The following is an 18,190-nucleotide window of genomic DNA, read 5'->3' as shown; positions in this document are numbered from 1 at the left end:
TGATCCATCTTGCGATTCAGTTCAGAAATCGCCCCAGACTGTGATCCCACAGCCCGGCCCAATCCTTCCATTGCGACGAACAGCCTTTCGCGCCTCTCAACTGGATAGTAGAAGGTTGTGGACATAAACCCACAAGTTGGTCAACTTTGACATCCAACACATTTCTTTTTTATAACACTTTGTGAGGATTGTGAATTGTTGATGTAAAGGGGAAGATATAAACATCCCATCAGTCTTTATCCCAGTTTGTATATGTTGTTTAGCACTTAGCAATACTGCTACATGATGCTTAGTGTTTCACTAAAGCTGCATTTGTTTAGCACACAGCTTCTAAAACTTGTAGATCAACCTCCTTATATACAGGATCAAAAATATAAGTTTCTGGATCATCATTTGTCCCAAAGTAGTCGTTGTTGTCTCCCATCAATTCTGCCATGATTAGTAATGTTGTTGTTGTTGTTGAAGGGCCTTTAGGTAATGTTATACTTACTAACTGTTAGGCAAGTTTCATAAGTTTTATAAATACCTCCGCCATGCCTCCATGCTTTAATTTCAAATTTTTTGGACTCATGCAGATCCCAAATATACAAAAACAGGTACCAATAGGTAAGAAACGTTGCTTTTGCATAACAGATCCCTTTAATTATTACAAAATCAGGGAATAATTCCCTGGACACAGCAGGACTTTTAGAATTTAAAAGAGTAGTAGATAGTTGTTTTTGATTTTGTTTAGTTATTGTGTACTTTTGACTTTGTTTCGTTCAAACAATGACGTGTAATAAAAGAAAATAAGAAAACTAGTTTAGATTTTGTGTTGACATTGTTACACTGTTAATAGCACTCACCATAAATAAATAGAAATACAGATCATACATGTGTTTGGGATCGGCCAATCTCAATGATCGGTATCAGAATCAGCAGCGTTAAAAGCCTGAACGGAACATCCCTAAAATCTACCTTAAAAATGATGTACCATATTCATGTATTTGTAAGGGGGTCAACTTAACAAAATATGCAAGGAATCAAATAATAGTTTCGCCCACTGCATAACGAGTCGTGCTTTTTTATGCCTCCAACAAGTGTTTGTACCTCATCTTGCATCTCCTGGTTCTTGGCAAAGGCTGTCACACTCCCTCCCTCTCCATGTCTGCCCTGCTTGCCTATTTCTCCTGTGTAACCTCTTTTTGCACTGATCTCCAAAATCTAAACCAGGGGTGTCCAAACTTTTTCCACTGAGGGCCGCGCAATGAAATATCAAAGCACGCGGGGGCCATTTTGATATAATTTCATTTTCAAAACCTATACAATATACACTTTTTTTTTTTTTTTTTTTTTTTTAACCTTTGGGCCTCCCTCAAGTTAGGTCCTAGAGACCCAGAAGGGTTTCAGTCTCAAAAAAGGTTAGAAATAAGTCATATATTATTTATTTTTTATTAAACGCTTGAATCTCTAATTCAACTTCATATTTGAAGTTCGATCAACTTCAAATATATATATATATTTATATTTATATTTATCTATATATATATATATATATATATATATATATATATATATATATATATATATATATATATATATATATATATATATATATATATATTACATTTTATGAACTTTTTGTCAAAATCCTATTTTTTGGGGCAAAAATATACGGTATTTTTCCCAAAAATATTTTCAAAGTGGAATATTTGATGTGAAGTAATTGGATCCCTAAATAGGTCAATAATCAATAGAATTTTTTTTTTTTTAAATTCCAATAAAATTCTTGGGGATCCAAAAGTGCCCCACTCAAAAAGGTCATGCTTTTTTTTTGTTGTTGCTTTTTAAAAAAAATTTTTTTTACAATCAACACTTAAATCTCTATAGCTTCAGATAAAATATAATGTAATTAGTTCAGTATATTCATAATAACAATCAATATAATAATTAGTATTAGTATATAATTAGTATGTATTTTTTTGAAATAATTTTCATATTTTTTTATTTGTATTTATGTCCTTTTTGTCCTAAAAAACTGCTTCCACAGTGGAGTGTTTTAAGTCTCGTCTTAAGACCCACTTTTATTCTTTGACTTTTAACACAACGTGAGTTGTGTGGTCTTCTGTCCTCTGTTGTCCTGTGTGGTTTTTTTAAAAAAATACAAAATTTTGATGTCTATTTTACTGTTTTAATTGGTTTTACCCTTTAAAATCGTTTTTAATCATATTTATTTTTTTATATTGTCTCTGTATTGGTTTTCTATTCATTTATTCTTTGTTTTTATTCAGTCATTGGTGTAGCATAATATTGTTTTTAATATTGTTTTTAATCATGGCTGTGCAGCACTTTGGAAACATTCTTGTTGTGTAAATGTGCTATATAAATAAAGTGGATTGGATTGGATTGGATAAAATCAGTCAATATTCATAGCAACATTGATTTTGATCCATTATTATTTTTTGATAAATTATTTAAAAAAAAAGTGTTATTAGACTCAACAATGCAACTTTTTCTGATTGCATTTCACCTATTTGCTCTTTTATTTAAAAAATGTTTTAGTATTTTTAGAATGATGTGCTGCGGGCCGGTAAAACATTAGCTGCGGGCTGCAAATGGCCCCCGGGCCACACTTTGGACACCACTGATCTAAACAATCGAATTGATCAACTACCCCTATAGACAAGACCTCGGGTTCGGGGGAAACCTGCCTGTCGGAACGGTTGTTGCTGGACATTCGACAGACTTTTGGGAAAAGAACAGTGCTGTGTGCCTGGCGACCGTTTCAGTCGAGGACTTTGGAGATATCTACCTATTCGGAATCATGATAACAGGACATCTCCTTATTGGAGTAAGCGTTACCCTGATGTACGTATCAGCAAATTAAAGGATGCTGGCAGCTGTTCAAGGTACCCCAAAGCTGCCACAAATGATTGGAGGATGCGGGCAGAGCGTGGACAGTCGCTCAGATTTTTGTAGATTTGGACTAAATCGCAAACTGGACAACATCGGAGACACCGTTTGCCTCGCATAATAAATTTGAGGACAGAAATAGACAATTGGAGTGAAAAGTATAATTTTGTTTTCGATCGCTCAAACACAAACATTCTAATCTGGATTTGTTTTTTCTGACTGCAAGCGACCTGCTTCGAGACTCTCCCAGGCGACAGTGCAGCGAAAACGAAACAAACTCCTTCCCGGTCAATAACACCTGGAGAGATAAACTCTGTTCCTTCAGAGCGACTGCAGGCCTAAAGACATAACACCCACACACACACCATGGACCATGGATACATATCAGTGACGTGCGGTGAGGTTCATGACTGGTGAGGCACGGACTTCATCACAGTCAGATTTACAAACATATGAACCCTAAAGAGTATCTTATTCACCATTTGATTGGCAGCAGTTAACGGGTTATGTTTAAAAGCTCATACAAGCATTCTTCCCTGCTTGGCACTCAGCATCAAGGGTTGGAATTGGGGGTTAAATCACCAAAAATGATTCCCAGGCACGGCGCCGCTGCTGCCCACCGCTCCCCTCACCTCTCAGAGGGTGAACAAGGGGATGGGTTGAATGCAGAGGACAAATTTCACCACACCTAGTGTGTGTGTGACAATCATTGGTACTTTAACTTAACTTTAACTTTACACATTCAAACTGTAGCACACAAAAAAGCACATATAATAAAAAAAAACGTTATACCTGTCTTACCTTTACTTATAAGTGCGGGAACAGTGGTGTTCGTGTTGGAGGAGTTGCTGCAGTCTGCAGGTGTACCTAATGTTGTGTCCCTGCGGTCGTTCGCGGCTCCTCCAGCGCGAGCATTGTTGTTTTTGCACTTTTTGGCTTCTTGTTAAATGACTTTTTTTGGGTGGATTCGGCCTTGCACGTGGAGGGTTTGGGTGTGGGCTTTGGTTGGTGCGGCGCTCCCGTCGGGCGGTGCATTCTGCGGCGGAGGTGCTTGTCACCAGGAGGCGGGGTTATGAGGCGTCTTCGCAGCAGTTTTATGATCGCTCAGCACAAGAAATACTTTACACACATACAGTTGTTGACAAAATACACTGGACATTATATACCTCAGCTAACTAAACTATGGAAATGTATAATATAATTCATATAGCAATACAGTCTTACTGCACAGCAGGCCAGCAGTTAGCCGAGTCATTGTGCACAATCCATGTTGAGGCACAACTGAGTGACGTGCCTCAACTGGCTGCTGATCACCGCATCGTCTCTTCTCAGTATTTGAACGGCAAATGTGAAAATAAAAATAAAAATAATCTAAAACTGGTGAAGTTCAATGGAAAATAACTTTAGTATAATCACTGGATACATATAACAATTTAATTTTTTTTTTTTTCTTTTTACATTTTTTTTCTTTCCATGATGGCAGGTGAGGCCGTGTCCCCCCCTGCCTCTAGTGACTGCGCGTCACTGATATATATGCACGTCACTGATACATATGCACACATTCCCCCACCCCCACCTCACGCCTGTGCCACCGCTTACCTCCTTCGGGGCGACGGTCGGCTGGAGCAGCGTCAAAGGGCCGCAGCTTCGCCACCCGAACCCCCCACCCTCCTGTTGCAAGTCTTGTGGTTTCTGTGTCGTAACATGTGTATGTGTGCTCATCCTGGCTCTCAGCTTTTTTTTTGCTGTACCAAGACTTTTTTTCCCTCACATTCCGCATTCACCTTTTCCCCACCTTATACGGGGCGCCATAAGTGGTGACCCATCAGAGTTCCTACTCTGTCACTCTGTACAATGTGTGTCTGCTTTTGAACGGGTTTGTGCTGAAAATGAATTTTCGTTGTACTCATGTAATGACAATAAAGTATCTTCCATCCTTCCTATTGAGAATCTGCAACAATGTCCAAACCACATGACACACTACGCGACCCATTAATTACGTGGTAAAATGGAATGGTAAGACATGCAATACCTCATCTTTGTGGGACTGGTTGTTATACAGAAAAGGTTGGGATGCATCATTGGTCATCTGCTTCTTTGGAGATATGAACCTTCCAAATGAACTGTCTGTAGAAGAAGAAAATTCATACATTTACAGTATATCAAAGACATTATAAATGATTGACTAAATAGATCTAGAATATATGATGGATATAGTACCTTGCAAAAATAAATTAATTTGGGACAAATATCAAACATGGTGGAATTCATTAAATAATAATAAATTAATTAACAATATATTACCATACTTGCCAACCCTCCCGATTTTCCCAGGAGAGTCCCAAATTTCAGTGCCCCTACAGAAAATCTCCCGGGGCCACCATTCTCACAAATGTCTTCCAATTTCCACCAGGACAACAATATTTCTACAGTAACCTTTTGCCGGCCGGACAACAATAACTAGAGATGTCCGATAATATCGGACTGTCGATATTAACGGCCAATAAACGCTTTAAAATGTAATATCGGAAATTATCGGTATCGGTTTCAAAAAGTAAAATTTATGACTTTTTAAAACGCCGCTCCACGGAGTGGTACACGGATGTAGGGAAAAGTACAGAACAGTTGCGTCTCCCAGTCATACTTGCCAACCCCCCTGATTTTCCCGGGGGACTCACAAATTTCAGTGCCCCTCACGAAAATCTCCCGGAGCAACCATTCTCCCGATTTCCACCCAGACAACAATATTGGGGGCACTGCCTTTGCGTGCCGGCCCAGGCACATAATATCTACGGCTTTTCACACACACAAGTGAATGCAATGTATACTTGGTCAACAGCCATACAGGTCACACTGAGGGTAGCCGTATCAACAACTTTAACACTGTTACAAATATTCGCCACACTGTGAACCCACACCAAACAAGAATGACAAACACATTTCGGGAGAACATCCGCACTGTAACACAACATAAACACAACAGAACAAATACCCAGAACCCCTTGCAGCACTAACTCTTCCGGGACGCTACAATATACACCCCTCGCAACCCCCTACCTGCTGTTTTGAGGCATTTAAAAAAAAAAAAAAAGCACTTTGTGACTTCAATAATAAATATGGCAGTGCCATGATGGCATTTTTTTCCATAACTTGAGTTGATTTATTTTGGAAAACCTTGTTACATTGTTTAAAGCGTCCAGCGGGGCATCACAACAAAATTAGGCATAATAATGTGTTAATTCCACGACTGTATATATCGGTATCGGTTGATATCGGAATCGGTAATTAAGAGTTAGACAATATCGGAATATCGGATATCGGCAAAAAAGCCATTATCGGACATCTCTAATAATAACGGTTACACCTCGAAGTCAAGCGTGGCAATCAGAGCAGAAGAAGAGACATCGTGTCTCAGACATGACAAGTAAGAAGAGCAAATACGTGTGTAAATTCCAAAATTTAAATTAATCCAGGACAGCTCCAAGGGGAAGGGGTATGCCTCCTGCAAATTTTGTAGATCCGACTTCTCCATTGAACACGGTGGTCGAAGAGATATAATCACACACCAACAGTCGGAGAAGCACAAGGCTGCGGCAACGCAGCACCGGTCACAGCCCAGCATTTTGGACCATCTTACCAAATGGAAACCCGAGGGTGTTACTTATGCCGAGACAAAGATCTTGTTCTCGTTTGCGGATGTTTTCAACAAATCCATGAAGGCTATGTTCCCAGATTTAGGGATCGCTCGCCAAACTCTTCGGTTATCCAGGTCTTCCCAGTTTACTTCTTCATGTTTCTTGGCTTGTTTTCTATTTCCCTGATGTGCTTGTTTACGCCATCATCGACTTTTGTTGTCTCGCCTTGCAATAAAGCAGAAGACTTATTGCTTGCAAAACATCCCGCCTCTGCATTTTTCTGGGATCCACGCCACTCGATCATAACACAATGCCTTCTCTGGTTTCTGTGATGTGTTCATTTAGTGCACTCAGGACAACTGAGGCTATGCCTCACCTGCTAACCCGGACTGCACGTCTCTGATTTATGAGGTCAGCGGTCAATGGTGTTGTACATGGTAGCTCTACATCTACTAGATCATTCTAAAGTTGTTTGATATGCTTTAAAGGCCTACTGAAACCCACTACTACCGACCACGCAGTCTGATAGTTTATATATCAATGCACATTGCAACACATGTCAATACGGCCGGGTTAACTTATAAAGTGCAATTTTAAATTTCCCGCGAAATATCCGACTGAAAACGTCTCGGTATGATGAGGTTTGCGCGTGACGTCACGGGTTGAAGCAGACATTTTGGAATAGCACGGTGGCCAGCTTAAGTCGTCTGTTTTCACCACATAATTCCACAGTATTCTGGACATCTGTGCTGGTGAATCTTTTGCAATTTGTTTAATGAACAATGGAGACTGCAAAGAAGAAAGCTGTAGGTGGGATCGGTGTATTAGCGGCTGGCTACAGCAACACAACCAGGAGGACTTTGAGTTGGATAGCAGACGCGCTATCCGACGCTAGCCGCCGACCGCACCGATGATCGGGTGAAGTCCTTCGTCGCGCCGTCGATCGCTGGAACGCAGGTGAGCACGGGTGGTGATGAGCAGATGAGGGCTGGCGTAGGTGGAGAGCTAATGTTTTTAGCATAGCTCTGTCGAGGTCCCGTAGCTAAGTTAGCTTCAATGGCGTCGTTAGCAACAGCATTGCTAGGCTTCGCCAGGCTGGACAGCATTAACCGTGTGGTTTCAGGTCCAGGGTCTGGTTCGGTGTCTCCTGATAGTAGAAGTAAAAATAGTATTGTTGATCTTCGGTCTATCCTTCCAGTCAGGGGCATGTTTCTTCTGTTTCTATCCGCAGTTAAGCACGATGCTATCACATTAGCTCCGAAGCTAAACTGCTTCACCGATGTATTGTCGTGGAGATAAAAGTCACTGTGAATGTCCATTTCGCGTTCTCGACTCTCATTTTCAAGAGGATATAGTATCCGAGGTGGTTTAAAATACAAATCCGTGATCCACAATAGAAAAAGGAGAAAGTGTGGAATCCAATGAGCCCTTGTACCTAAGTTACGGTCAGAGTGAAAAAAGATACACCCTGGCGTCCTGCACTGCACTGTAATAGTTCACTCTCACTTTCCTCATCCACAAATCTTTCATCCTCGCTCAAATTAATGAGGTAATCGTCGCTTTCTCGGTCCGAATCGCTCTCGCTGCTGGTGTAAACAATGTGCAGATGTGAGGAGCTCTTCAACCTGTGACGTCACGCTACTTCCGGTACAGGCAATGCTTTTTTTTATCAGCGACCAAAAGTTGCGAACTTTATCATCGATGTTCTCTACTAAATCCTTTCAGCAAAAATATGGCAATATCGCGAAATGATCAAGTATGACACATAGAATGGATCTGCTATCCCCGTTTAAATAAGAAAATTTCATTTCAGTAGGCCTTTAAGTTAAGCCTGTGTAAGACAAATGATTGAATTTCAACATTTTCTTCATTGTTTTTTTTTTGTGTTTTTTTTTACAAAAAAGTCAAAATCTAATTAGTCCACTCACCTGGATGACTCTGGATGTAGTTCTGGTCTTTATCTTCTTTTCTAGCATTGCTGCCGTGTTTGGGACTTTGGTTGTCACTAGCTGAGTGAGTCGGGCTTTGACTGCTCGACTTGAGGTTGCCAGGCTGCACCTCATTCACACTGAAGCTGCAGCGCTGACTCCAGGGCTTGGGCTTCTCTGCTGAGGCTGTTCGAGTCAAACTCTCTGAACGGTGGTTCTGGTTCTGGTTCTGGTTCTGATTGTGGGAGCGAACAACATTGTGGTGTAGCAAAGTGAAGCATTCCCCCAAGCAGCTCAAAGTGGCTGCAGAAGTGGCTTTAAAAAGGAGAATCTCCTGTATCAAGGAGAAGGAAAATAGGGTGAGTGAGTAAGGAATATTTTCTACAATGGCCAAAAACTTCAGTAAATGTATATTTTGTACGAGGGCTGCGGTTTACAGTTGTGCATAAAGTAGCAGTCCAACTGGGGACAGAGTCATTTTAATGGGGGACTTCAATGCCAATGTTGGGAACGACCTGATAGGGCGCAATGAAGAGGAAAGCGGGGTTATTTCTTTGGACTTCTGTGCCAACCACGCTTTCGTTTTCACAAACACCATGGTAAAAGTCACATGGTACCAGGACAGCCTAGGTTGCAACCAACGTTCCCTCTAAGGTGCGCGCCTGTGCAATCGCGCACTGCTCAAGCGTCCTCTGCGCACGGCAAATCTATGCCACGCACAAAATCTAATAAAAAAATAAGCGCATAACAATTTTCGACACAGTTTTCGTCATCATTGTTCAAATATTGTAACGTCTGTCGAGACACTTTGAGGGCATGAATTCCATCGATCACTTTACTGAGCAAAACTCTTTATTGTCGGCCATAAACACATCACCAAAACATTAGTAAAAAAAATTATATGTAGCAAAACTGGTCATTTTCTGCAGTACAAACCAGACCAAAAGCAACTTTGTTATATCAACAGCAGCCGCTCGCTCTTTCTCACTTGCGCCAACACATGCACATATGGCACTTAGCCAGTGATGCGTTTACAGCCACACAAAAAGTCGGACAACTCCAACACCACACATAAAGTGTCATTCCAGGTCGTTACACTATGATTTACCAATCAAATGTGTGCTTATTCTAGTGTCATTTATTAGGAATCTTAATTTATAAATATTTATCATGAAATGCTGTTAGTATATTAAATAAATACAAACGTACTAATAAAAATATATTTTTTACAAACAGGAAGTTGCAGGAATGTACACACGATCCCCTGCTTACATCTCATTGTGCAACATGTGAATGTTTTAATGGGAACTAAATGCAATGTCTGAAAGGGGTGCAAATGATTTCCAAAGCAGGACCTCCACCCAGACAAACAATACAAGTACACAGTTCATGAAAAACAATATTTTTTGTTATTGTCATTGTAAGTGGGCCTAAATACTTATATTAGAAATGGAAATGACTGCTGTCATTTGATTATAATAATAAGAGAATGTTGTCTGTCTATCTGTGTTGGCCCTGCGATGAGGTGGGGACTTGTCCAGGGTGTACCCCGCCTTCCGCCCAAATGCAGCTGAGATAGGCTCCAGCGACCCCGAAAGGGACAAGCGGTAGAAAATGGATGGATGGATGGAGATTGAACTTGTTATTTAGTCAGGTTTGGGACAGGTGTGCTGCTGGTGTAGCCACAGTGTGCACGTCTGACCTCGCTCACATGGGCTCGACTGAATGCTCAGGGAGTTTTTGCGTTTGCTCACACACATGAAAAATTAGAGGGAACATTGGTTGCAACTAATGATTGCCTTTGTAGTCGTATCATCAGACCTGCAACAGCATGTCTTGAAGAGAGCGTCAGAGCTGTCAACTGATGGCAGAGGATAATGCTGGGACAGACATACACAATGTTGACATCTATAGTTATATTTGATAAACAATCATAAATGAATCATTCAGCCCATACACAATGTTGCCATCTATAGTTATATATGATAAACAATCATAAATGAATTTTTCAGCGCATACACAATGTTGCCATCTATAGTTATATATGATAAACAATCATAAATGAATTTTTCAGCGCATACACAATGTTGCCATCTATAGTTATATTTGATAAACAATCATAAATGAATTTTTCAGCGCATACACAATGTTGCCATCTATAGTTATATATGATAAACAATCATAAATGAATTTTTCAGCGCATACACAATGTTGCCATCTATAGTTATATATGATAAACAATCATAAATGAATTTTTCAGCGCATACACAATGTTGCCATCTATAGTTATATTTGATAAACAATCATAAATGAATTTTTCAGCGCATACACAATGTTGCCATCTATAGTTATATTTGATAAACAATCATAAATGAATTTTTCAACGCATACACAACGTTGCCATCTATAGTTATATTTGATAAACAATCATAAATGAATTTTTCAGCGCATCCACAATGTAGCCATCTATAGTTATATTTGATAAACAATCATAAATGAATTTTTCAGCGCATACACAATGTTGCCATCTATAGTTATATATGATAAACAATCATAAATGAATTTTTCAGCGCATACACAATGTAGCCATCTATAGTTATATTTGATAAACAATCATAAATGAATTTTTCAGCGCATACACAATGTTGCCATCTATAGTTATATTTGATAAACAATCATAAATGAATTTTTCAGCGCATACACAATGTTGCCATCTATAGTTATATTTGATAAACAATCATAAATGAATTTTTCAACGCATACACAGTGTTGCCATCTATAGTTATATTTGATAAACAATCATAAATTAATCTTTCTGCATTTACACAATGTTGCCATCTATAGTTATATTTGATAAACAATCATAAATGAATCTTTCAGTACATACACAATGTTGCCATCTATAGTTATATTTGATAAACAATCATAAATTAATCTTTCGGCACTTACACAATGTTGCCATCTATAGTTATATTTTATAAACAATCATAAATTAACCTTTCAGTACATACACAATGTTGCCATCTATAGTTATATTTGATAAACAATCATGAATGAATTTTTCAGCGCATACACAATGTTGCCATCTATAGTTATATTTGATAAACAATCATGAATGAATTTTTCAGCGCATACACAATGTTGCCATCTATAGTTATATTTGATTAACAATCATAAATGAATTTTTCAGCGCATACACAATGTTGCCATCTATAGTTATATTTGATAAACAATCATAAATTAATCTTTCGGCACTTACACAATGTTGACATCTATAGTTATATTTGATAAACAATCATAAATTAATCTTTCAGTACATACACAATGTTGCCATCTATAGTTATATTTGATAAACAATCATAAATGAATTTTTCAGCGCATCCACAATGTTGCCATCTATAGTTATATTTGATAAACAATCATAAATGAATTTTTCAGCGCATACACAATGTTGCCATCTATAGTTACATATGATAAACAATCATAAATGAATTTTTCAGCGCATACACAATGTTGCCATCTATAGTTATATTTGATAAACAATCATAAATGAATTTTTCAGCGCATACACAATGTTGCCATCTATAGTTATATTTGATAAACAATCATAAATGAATTTTTTAGCGCATACACAATGTTGCCATCTATAGTTATATATGATAAACAATCATAAATTAATTTTTCAGCGCATACACAATGTTGCCATCTATAGTTATATTTGATAAACAATCATAAAGGAATTTTTCAGCGCATCCACAATGTTGCCATCTATAGTTATATTTGATAAACAATCATGAATGAATTTTTTAGCGCATACACAATGTTGCCATCTATAGTTATATATGATAAACAATCATAAATTAATTTTTCAGCGCATACACAATGTTGCCATCTATAGTTATATTTGATAAACAATCATAAAGGAATTTTTCAGCGCATCCACAATGTTGCCATCTATAGTTATATTTGATAAACAATCATGAATGAATTTTTCAGCGCATACACAATGTTGCCATCTATAGTTATATTTGATAAACAATCATAAATTAATCTTTCGGCACTTACACAATGTTGACATCTATAGTTATATTTGATAAACAATCATGAATGAATTTTTCAGCGCATACACAATGTTGCCATCTATAGTTATATTTGATAAACAATCATAAATTAATCTTTCGGCACTTACACAATGTTGACATCTATAGTTATATTTGATAAACAATCATAAATTAATCTTTCAGTACATACACAATGTTGCCATCTATAGTTATATTTGATAAACAATCATAAATTAATCTTTCGGCACTTACACAATGTTGACATCTATAGTTATATTTGATAAACAATCATAAATTAATCTTTCAGTACATACACAATGTTGCCATCTATAGTTATATTTGATAAACAATCATGAATGAATTTTTCAGCGCATACACAATGTTGCCATCTATAGTTATATTTGATAAACAATCATAAATTAATCTTTCGGCACTTACACAATGTTGACATCTATAGTTATATTTGATAAACAATCATGAATGAATTTTTCAGCGCATACACAATGTTGCCATCTATAGTTATATTTGATAAACAATCATAAATTAATCTTTCGGCACTTACACAATGTTGACATCTATAGTTATATTTGATAAACAATCATAAATTAATCTTTCAGTACATACACAATGTTGCCATCTATAGTTATATTTGATAAACAATCATAAATTAATCTTTCGGCACTTACACAATGTTGACATCTATAGTTATATTTGATAAACAATCATAAATTAATCTTTCAGTACATACACAATGTTGCCATCTATAGTTATATTTGATAAACAATCATAAATTAATCTTTCGGCACTTACACAATGTTGCCATCTATAGTTATATTTGATAAACAATCATAAATTAATCTTTCGGCACTTACACAATGATGTCATCTATAGTTATATTTGATAAACAATCATAAATTAATCTTTCGGCACTTACACAATGTTGCCATCTATAGTTATATTTGATAAACAATCATAAATTAATCTTTCGGCACTTACACAATGTTGCCATCTATAGTTATATTTGATAAACAATCATAAATTAATCTTTCGGCACTTACACAATGTTGCCATCTATAGTTATATTTGATAAACAATCATGAATGAATTTTTCAGCGCATACACAATGTTGCCATCTATAGTTATATTTGATTAACAATCATAAATGAATTTTTCAGCACATACACAATGTTGCCATCTATAGTTATATTTGATACACAATCATGAATGAATTTTTCAGCGCATACACAATGTTGCCATCTATAGTTATATTTGATAAACAATCATGAATGAATTTTTCAGCGCATACACAATGTTGCCATCTATAGTTATATTTGATAAACAATCATAAATTAATCTTTCGGCACTTACACAATGTTGCCATCTATAGTTATATTTTATAAACAATCATAAATTAACCTTTCAGTACATACACAATGTTGCCATCTATAGTTATATTTGATAAACAATCATGAATGAATTTTTCAGCGCATACACAATGTTGCCATCTATAGTTATATTTGATTAACAATCATAAATGAATTTTTCAGCACATACACAATGTTGCCATCTATAGTTATATTTGATTAACAATCATAAATGAATTTGTCAGCACATACACAATGTTGCCATCTATAGTTATATTTGATACACAATCATGAATGAATTTTTCAGCGCATACACAATGTTGCCATCTATAGTTATATTTGATAAACAATCATGAATGAATTTTTCAGCGCATACACAATGTTGCCATCTATAGTTATATTTGATTAACAATCATAAATGAATTTTTCAGCGCATACACAATGTTGCCATCTATAGTTATATTTGATAAACAATCATAAATTAATCTTTCGGCACTTACACAATGTTGCCATCTATAGTTATATTTGATAAACAATCATAAATTAATCTTTCGGCACTTACACAATGTTGCCATCTATAGTTATATTTGATAAACAATCATAAATGAATCATTCAGCACATACACAATGTTGCCATCTATAGTTATATTTGATAAACAATCATAAATGAATTTTTCAGCGCATACACAATGTTGCCATCTATAGTTATATATGATAAACAATCATAAATGAATTTTTCAGCGCATACACAATGTTGCCATCTATAGTTATATTTGATAAACAATCATAAATGAAGTTTTCAGCGCATACACAATGTTGCCATCTATAGTTATATTTGATAAACAATCATAAATGAATTTTTCAGCGCATCCACAATGTTGCCATCTATAGTTATATTTGATAAACAATCATAAATGAATTTTTCAGCGCATACACAATGTTGCCATCTATAGTTATATATGATAAACAATCATAAATGAATTTTTCAGCGCATACACAATGTTGCCATCTATAGTTATATTTGATTAACAATCATAAATGAATTTTTCAGCGCATACACAATGTTGCCATCTATTGTTATATATGATAAACAATCATAAATGAATTTTTCAGCGCATACACAATGTTGCCATCTATAGTTATATTTGATGAACAATCATAAATTAATCTTTCGGCACTTACACAATGTTGACATCTATAGTTATATTTGATAAACAATCATAAATTAATCTTTCAGTACATACACAATGTTGCCATCTATAGTTATATTTGATAAACAATCATAAATTAATCTTTCGGCACTTACACAATGTTGCCATCTATAGTTATATTTGATAAACAATCATAAATTAATCTTTCGGCACTTACACAATGTTGCCATCTATAGTTATATTTGATAAACAATCATAAATTAATCTTTCGGCACTTACACAATGTTGTCATCTATAGTTATATTTGATAAACAATCATAAATTAATCTTTCGGCACTTACACAATGTTGCCATCTATAGTTATATTTGATAAACAATCATAAATGAATCTTTCAGTACATACACAATGTTGCCATCTATAGTTATATTTGATAAACAATCATAAATTAATCTTTCGGCACTTACACAATGTTGCCATCTATAGTTATATTTTATAAACAATCATAAATTAACCTTTCCGTACATACACAATGTTGCCATCTATAGTTATATTTGATAAACAATCATGAATGAATTTTTCAGCGCATACACAATGTTGCCATCTATAGTTATATTTGATTAACAATCATAAATGAATTTGTCAGCACATACACAATGTTGCCATCTATAGTTATATTTGATTAACAATCATAAATGAATTTGTCAGCACATACACAATGTTGCCATCTATAGTTATATTTGATAAACAATCATGAATGAATTTTTCAGCGCATACACAATGTTGCCATCTATAGTTATATTTGATTAACAATCATAAATGAATTTTTCAGCGCATACACAATGTTGCCATCTATAGTTATATTTGATAAACAATCATAAATTAATCTTTCGGCACTTACACAATGTTGCCATCTATAGTTATATTTGATAAACAATCATAAATTAATCTTTCGGCACTTACACAATGTTGCCATCTATAGTTATATTTGATAAACAATCATAAATGAATCATTCAGCACATACACAATGTTGCCATCTATAGTTATATTTGATAAACAATCATAAATGAATTTTTCAGCGCATACACAATGTTGCCATCTATAGTTATATATGATAAACAATCATAAATGAATTTTTCAGCGCATACACAATGTTGCCATCTATAGTTATATTTGATAAACAATCATAAATGAAGTTTTCAGCGCATACACAATGTTGCCATCTATAGTTATATTTGATAAACAATCATAAATGAATTTTTCAGCGCATCCACAATGTTGCCATCTATAGTTATATTTGATAAACAATCATAAATGAATTTTTCAGCGCATACACAATGTTGCCATCTATAGTTATATATGATAAACAATCATAAATGAATTTTTCAGCGCATACACAATGTTGCCATCTATAGTTATATTTGATTAACAATCATAAATGAATTTTTCAGCGCATACACAATGTTGCCATCCATTGTTATATATGATAAACAATCATAAATGAATTTTTCAGCGCATACACAATGTTGCCATCTATAGTTATATTTGATGAACAATCATAAATTAATCTTTCGGCACTTACACAATGTTGACATCTATAGTTATATTTGATAAACAATCATAAATTAATCTTTCAGTACATACACAATGTTGCCATCTATAGTTATATTTTATAAACAATCATAAATTAACCTTTCAGTACATACACAATGTTGCCATCTATAGTAATATTTGATAAACAATCATAAATTAATCTTTCGGCACTTACACAATGTTGCCATCTATAGTTATATTTTATAAACAATCATAAATTAACCTTTCAGTACATACACAATGTTGCCATCTATAGTTATATTTGATAAACAATCATGAATGAATTTTTCAGCCCATACACAATGTTGCCATCTATAGTTATATTTGATTAACAATCATAAATGAATTTTTCAGCACATACACAATGTTGCCATCTATAGTTATATTTGATAAACAATCATGAATGAATTTTTCAGCGCATACACAATGTTGCCATCTATAGTTATATTTGATAAACAATCATGAATGAATTTTTCAGCGCATACACAATGTTGCCATCTATAGTTATATTTGATTAACAATCATAAATGAATTTTTCAGCGCATACACAATGTTGCCATCTATAGTTATATTTGATAAACAATCATAAATTAATCTTTCGGCACTTACACAATGTTGACATCTATAGTTATATTTGATAAACAATCATAAATTAATCTTTCAGTACATACACAATGTTGCCATCTATAGTTATATTTGATAAACAATCATAAATTAATCTTTCGGCACTTACACAATGTTGCCATCTATAGTTATATTTGATCAACAATCATAAATTAATCTTTCGGCACTTACACAATGTTGCCATCTATAGTTATATTTGATCAACAATCATAAATTAATCTTTCGGCACTTACACAATGTTGCCATCTATAGTTATATTTGATAAACAATCATAAATTAATCTTTCGGCACTTACACAATGTTGCCATCTATAGTTATATTTGATAAACAATCATAAATTAATCTTTCGGCACTTACACAATGTTGCCATCTATAGTTATATTTGATGAACAATCATAAATTAATCTTTCGGCACTTACACAATGTTGCCATCTATAGTTATATTTGATAAACAATCATAAATGAATCTTTCAGTACATACACAATGTTGCCATCTATAGTAATATTTGATAAACAATCATAAATTAATCTTTCGGCACTTACACAATGTTGCCATCTATAGTTATATTTTATAAACAATCATAAATTAACCTTTCAGTACATACACAATGTTGCCATCTATAGTTATATTTGATAAACAATCATGAATGAATTTTTCAGCCCATACACAATGTTGCCATCTATAGTTATATTTGATTAACAATCATAAATGAATTTTTCAGCACATACACAATGTTGCCATCTATAGTTATATTTGATAAACAATCATGAATGAATTTTTCAGCGCATACACAATGTTGCCATCTATAGTTATATTTGATAAACAATCATGAATGAATTTTTCAGCGCATACACAATGTTGCCATCTATAGTTATATTTGATAAACAATCATGAATGAATTTTTCAGCGCATACACAATGTTGCCATCTATAGTTATATTTG

General features: G+C 34.9%; 1 protein-coding gene across 4 annotated transcripts in view; it reads right to left on the bottom strand.

Annotated features, from left to right (window-relative positions):
• LOC133635521 (oxysterol-binding protein-related protein 10-like) overlaps positions 1–18,190 on the bottom strand; it is a 60,008-nt gene that overhangs the window by 24,443 nt on the left and 17,375 nt on the right. For all 4 annotated transcript variants that reach the window (XM_062028708.1, XM_062028709.1, XM_062028710.1 and 1 more), the window contains 2 exons: positions 8,456–8,789; positions 4,925–5,019 (listed from right to left, as the gene is read on the bottom strand). In XM_062028708.1, coding sequence (XP_061884692.1) covers positions 4,925–5,019; positions 8,456–8,789 — 429 coding nt within the window. The remainder of the gene's footprint in view (positions 1–4,924; positions 5,020–8,455; positions 8,790–18,190) is intronic.

Source organism: Entelurus aequoreus, linkage group LG20, assembly GCF_033978785.1.
Source record: "Entelurus aequoreus isolate RoL-2023_Sb linkage group LG20, RoL_Eaeq_v1.1, whole genome shotgun sequence".
In the NCBI taxonomy this organism is placed as follows: Eukaryota; Metazoa; Chordata; class Actinopteri; order Syngnathiformes; family Syngnathidae; genus Entelurus; species Entelurus aequoreus.
The sequence above is the reverse complement of the archived record's forward strand: the minus strand, read 5'-3'. Positions and strand labels throughout refer to the sequence as shown.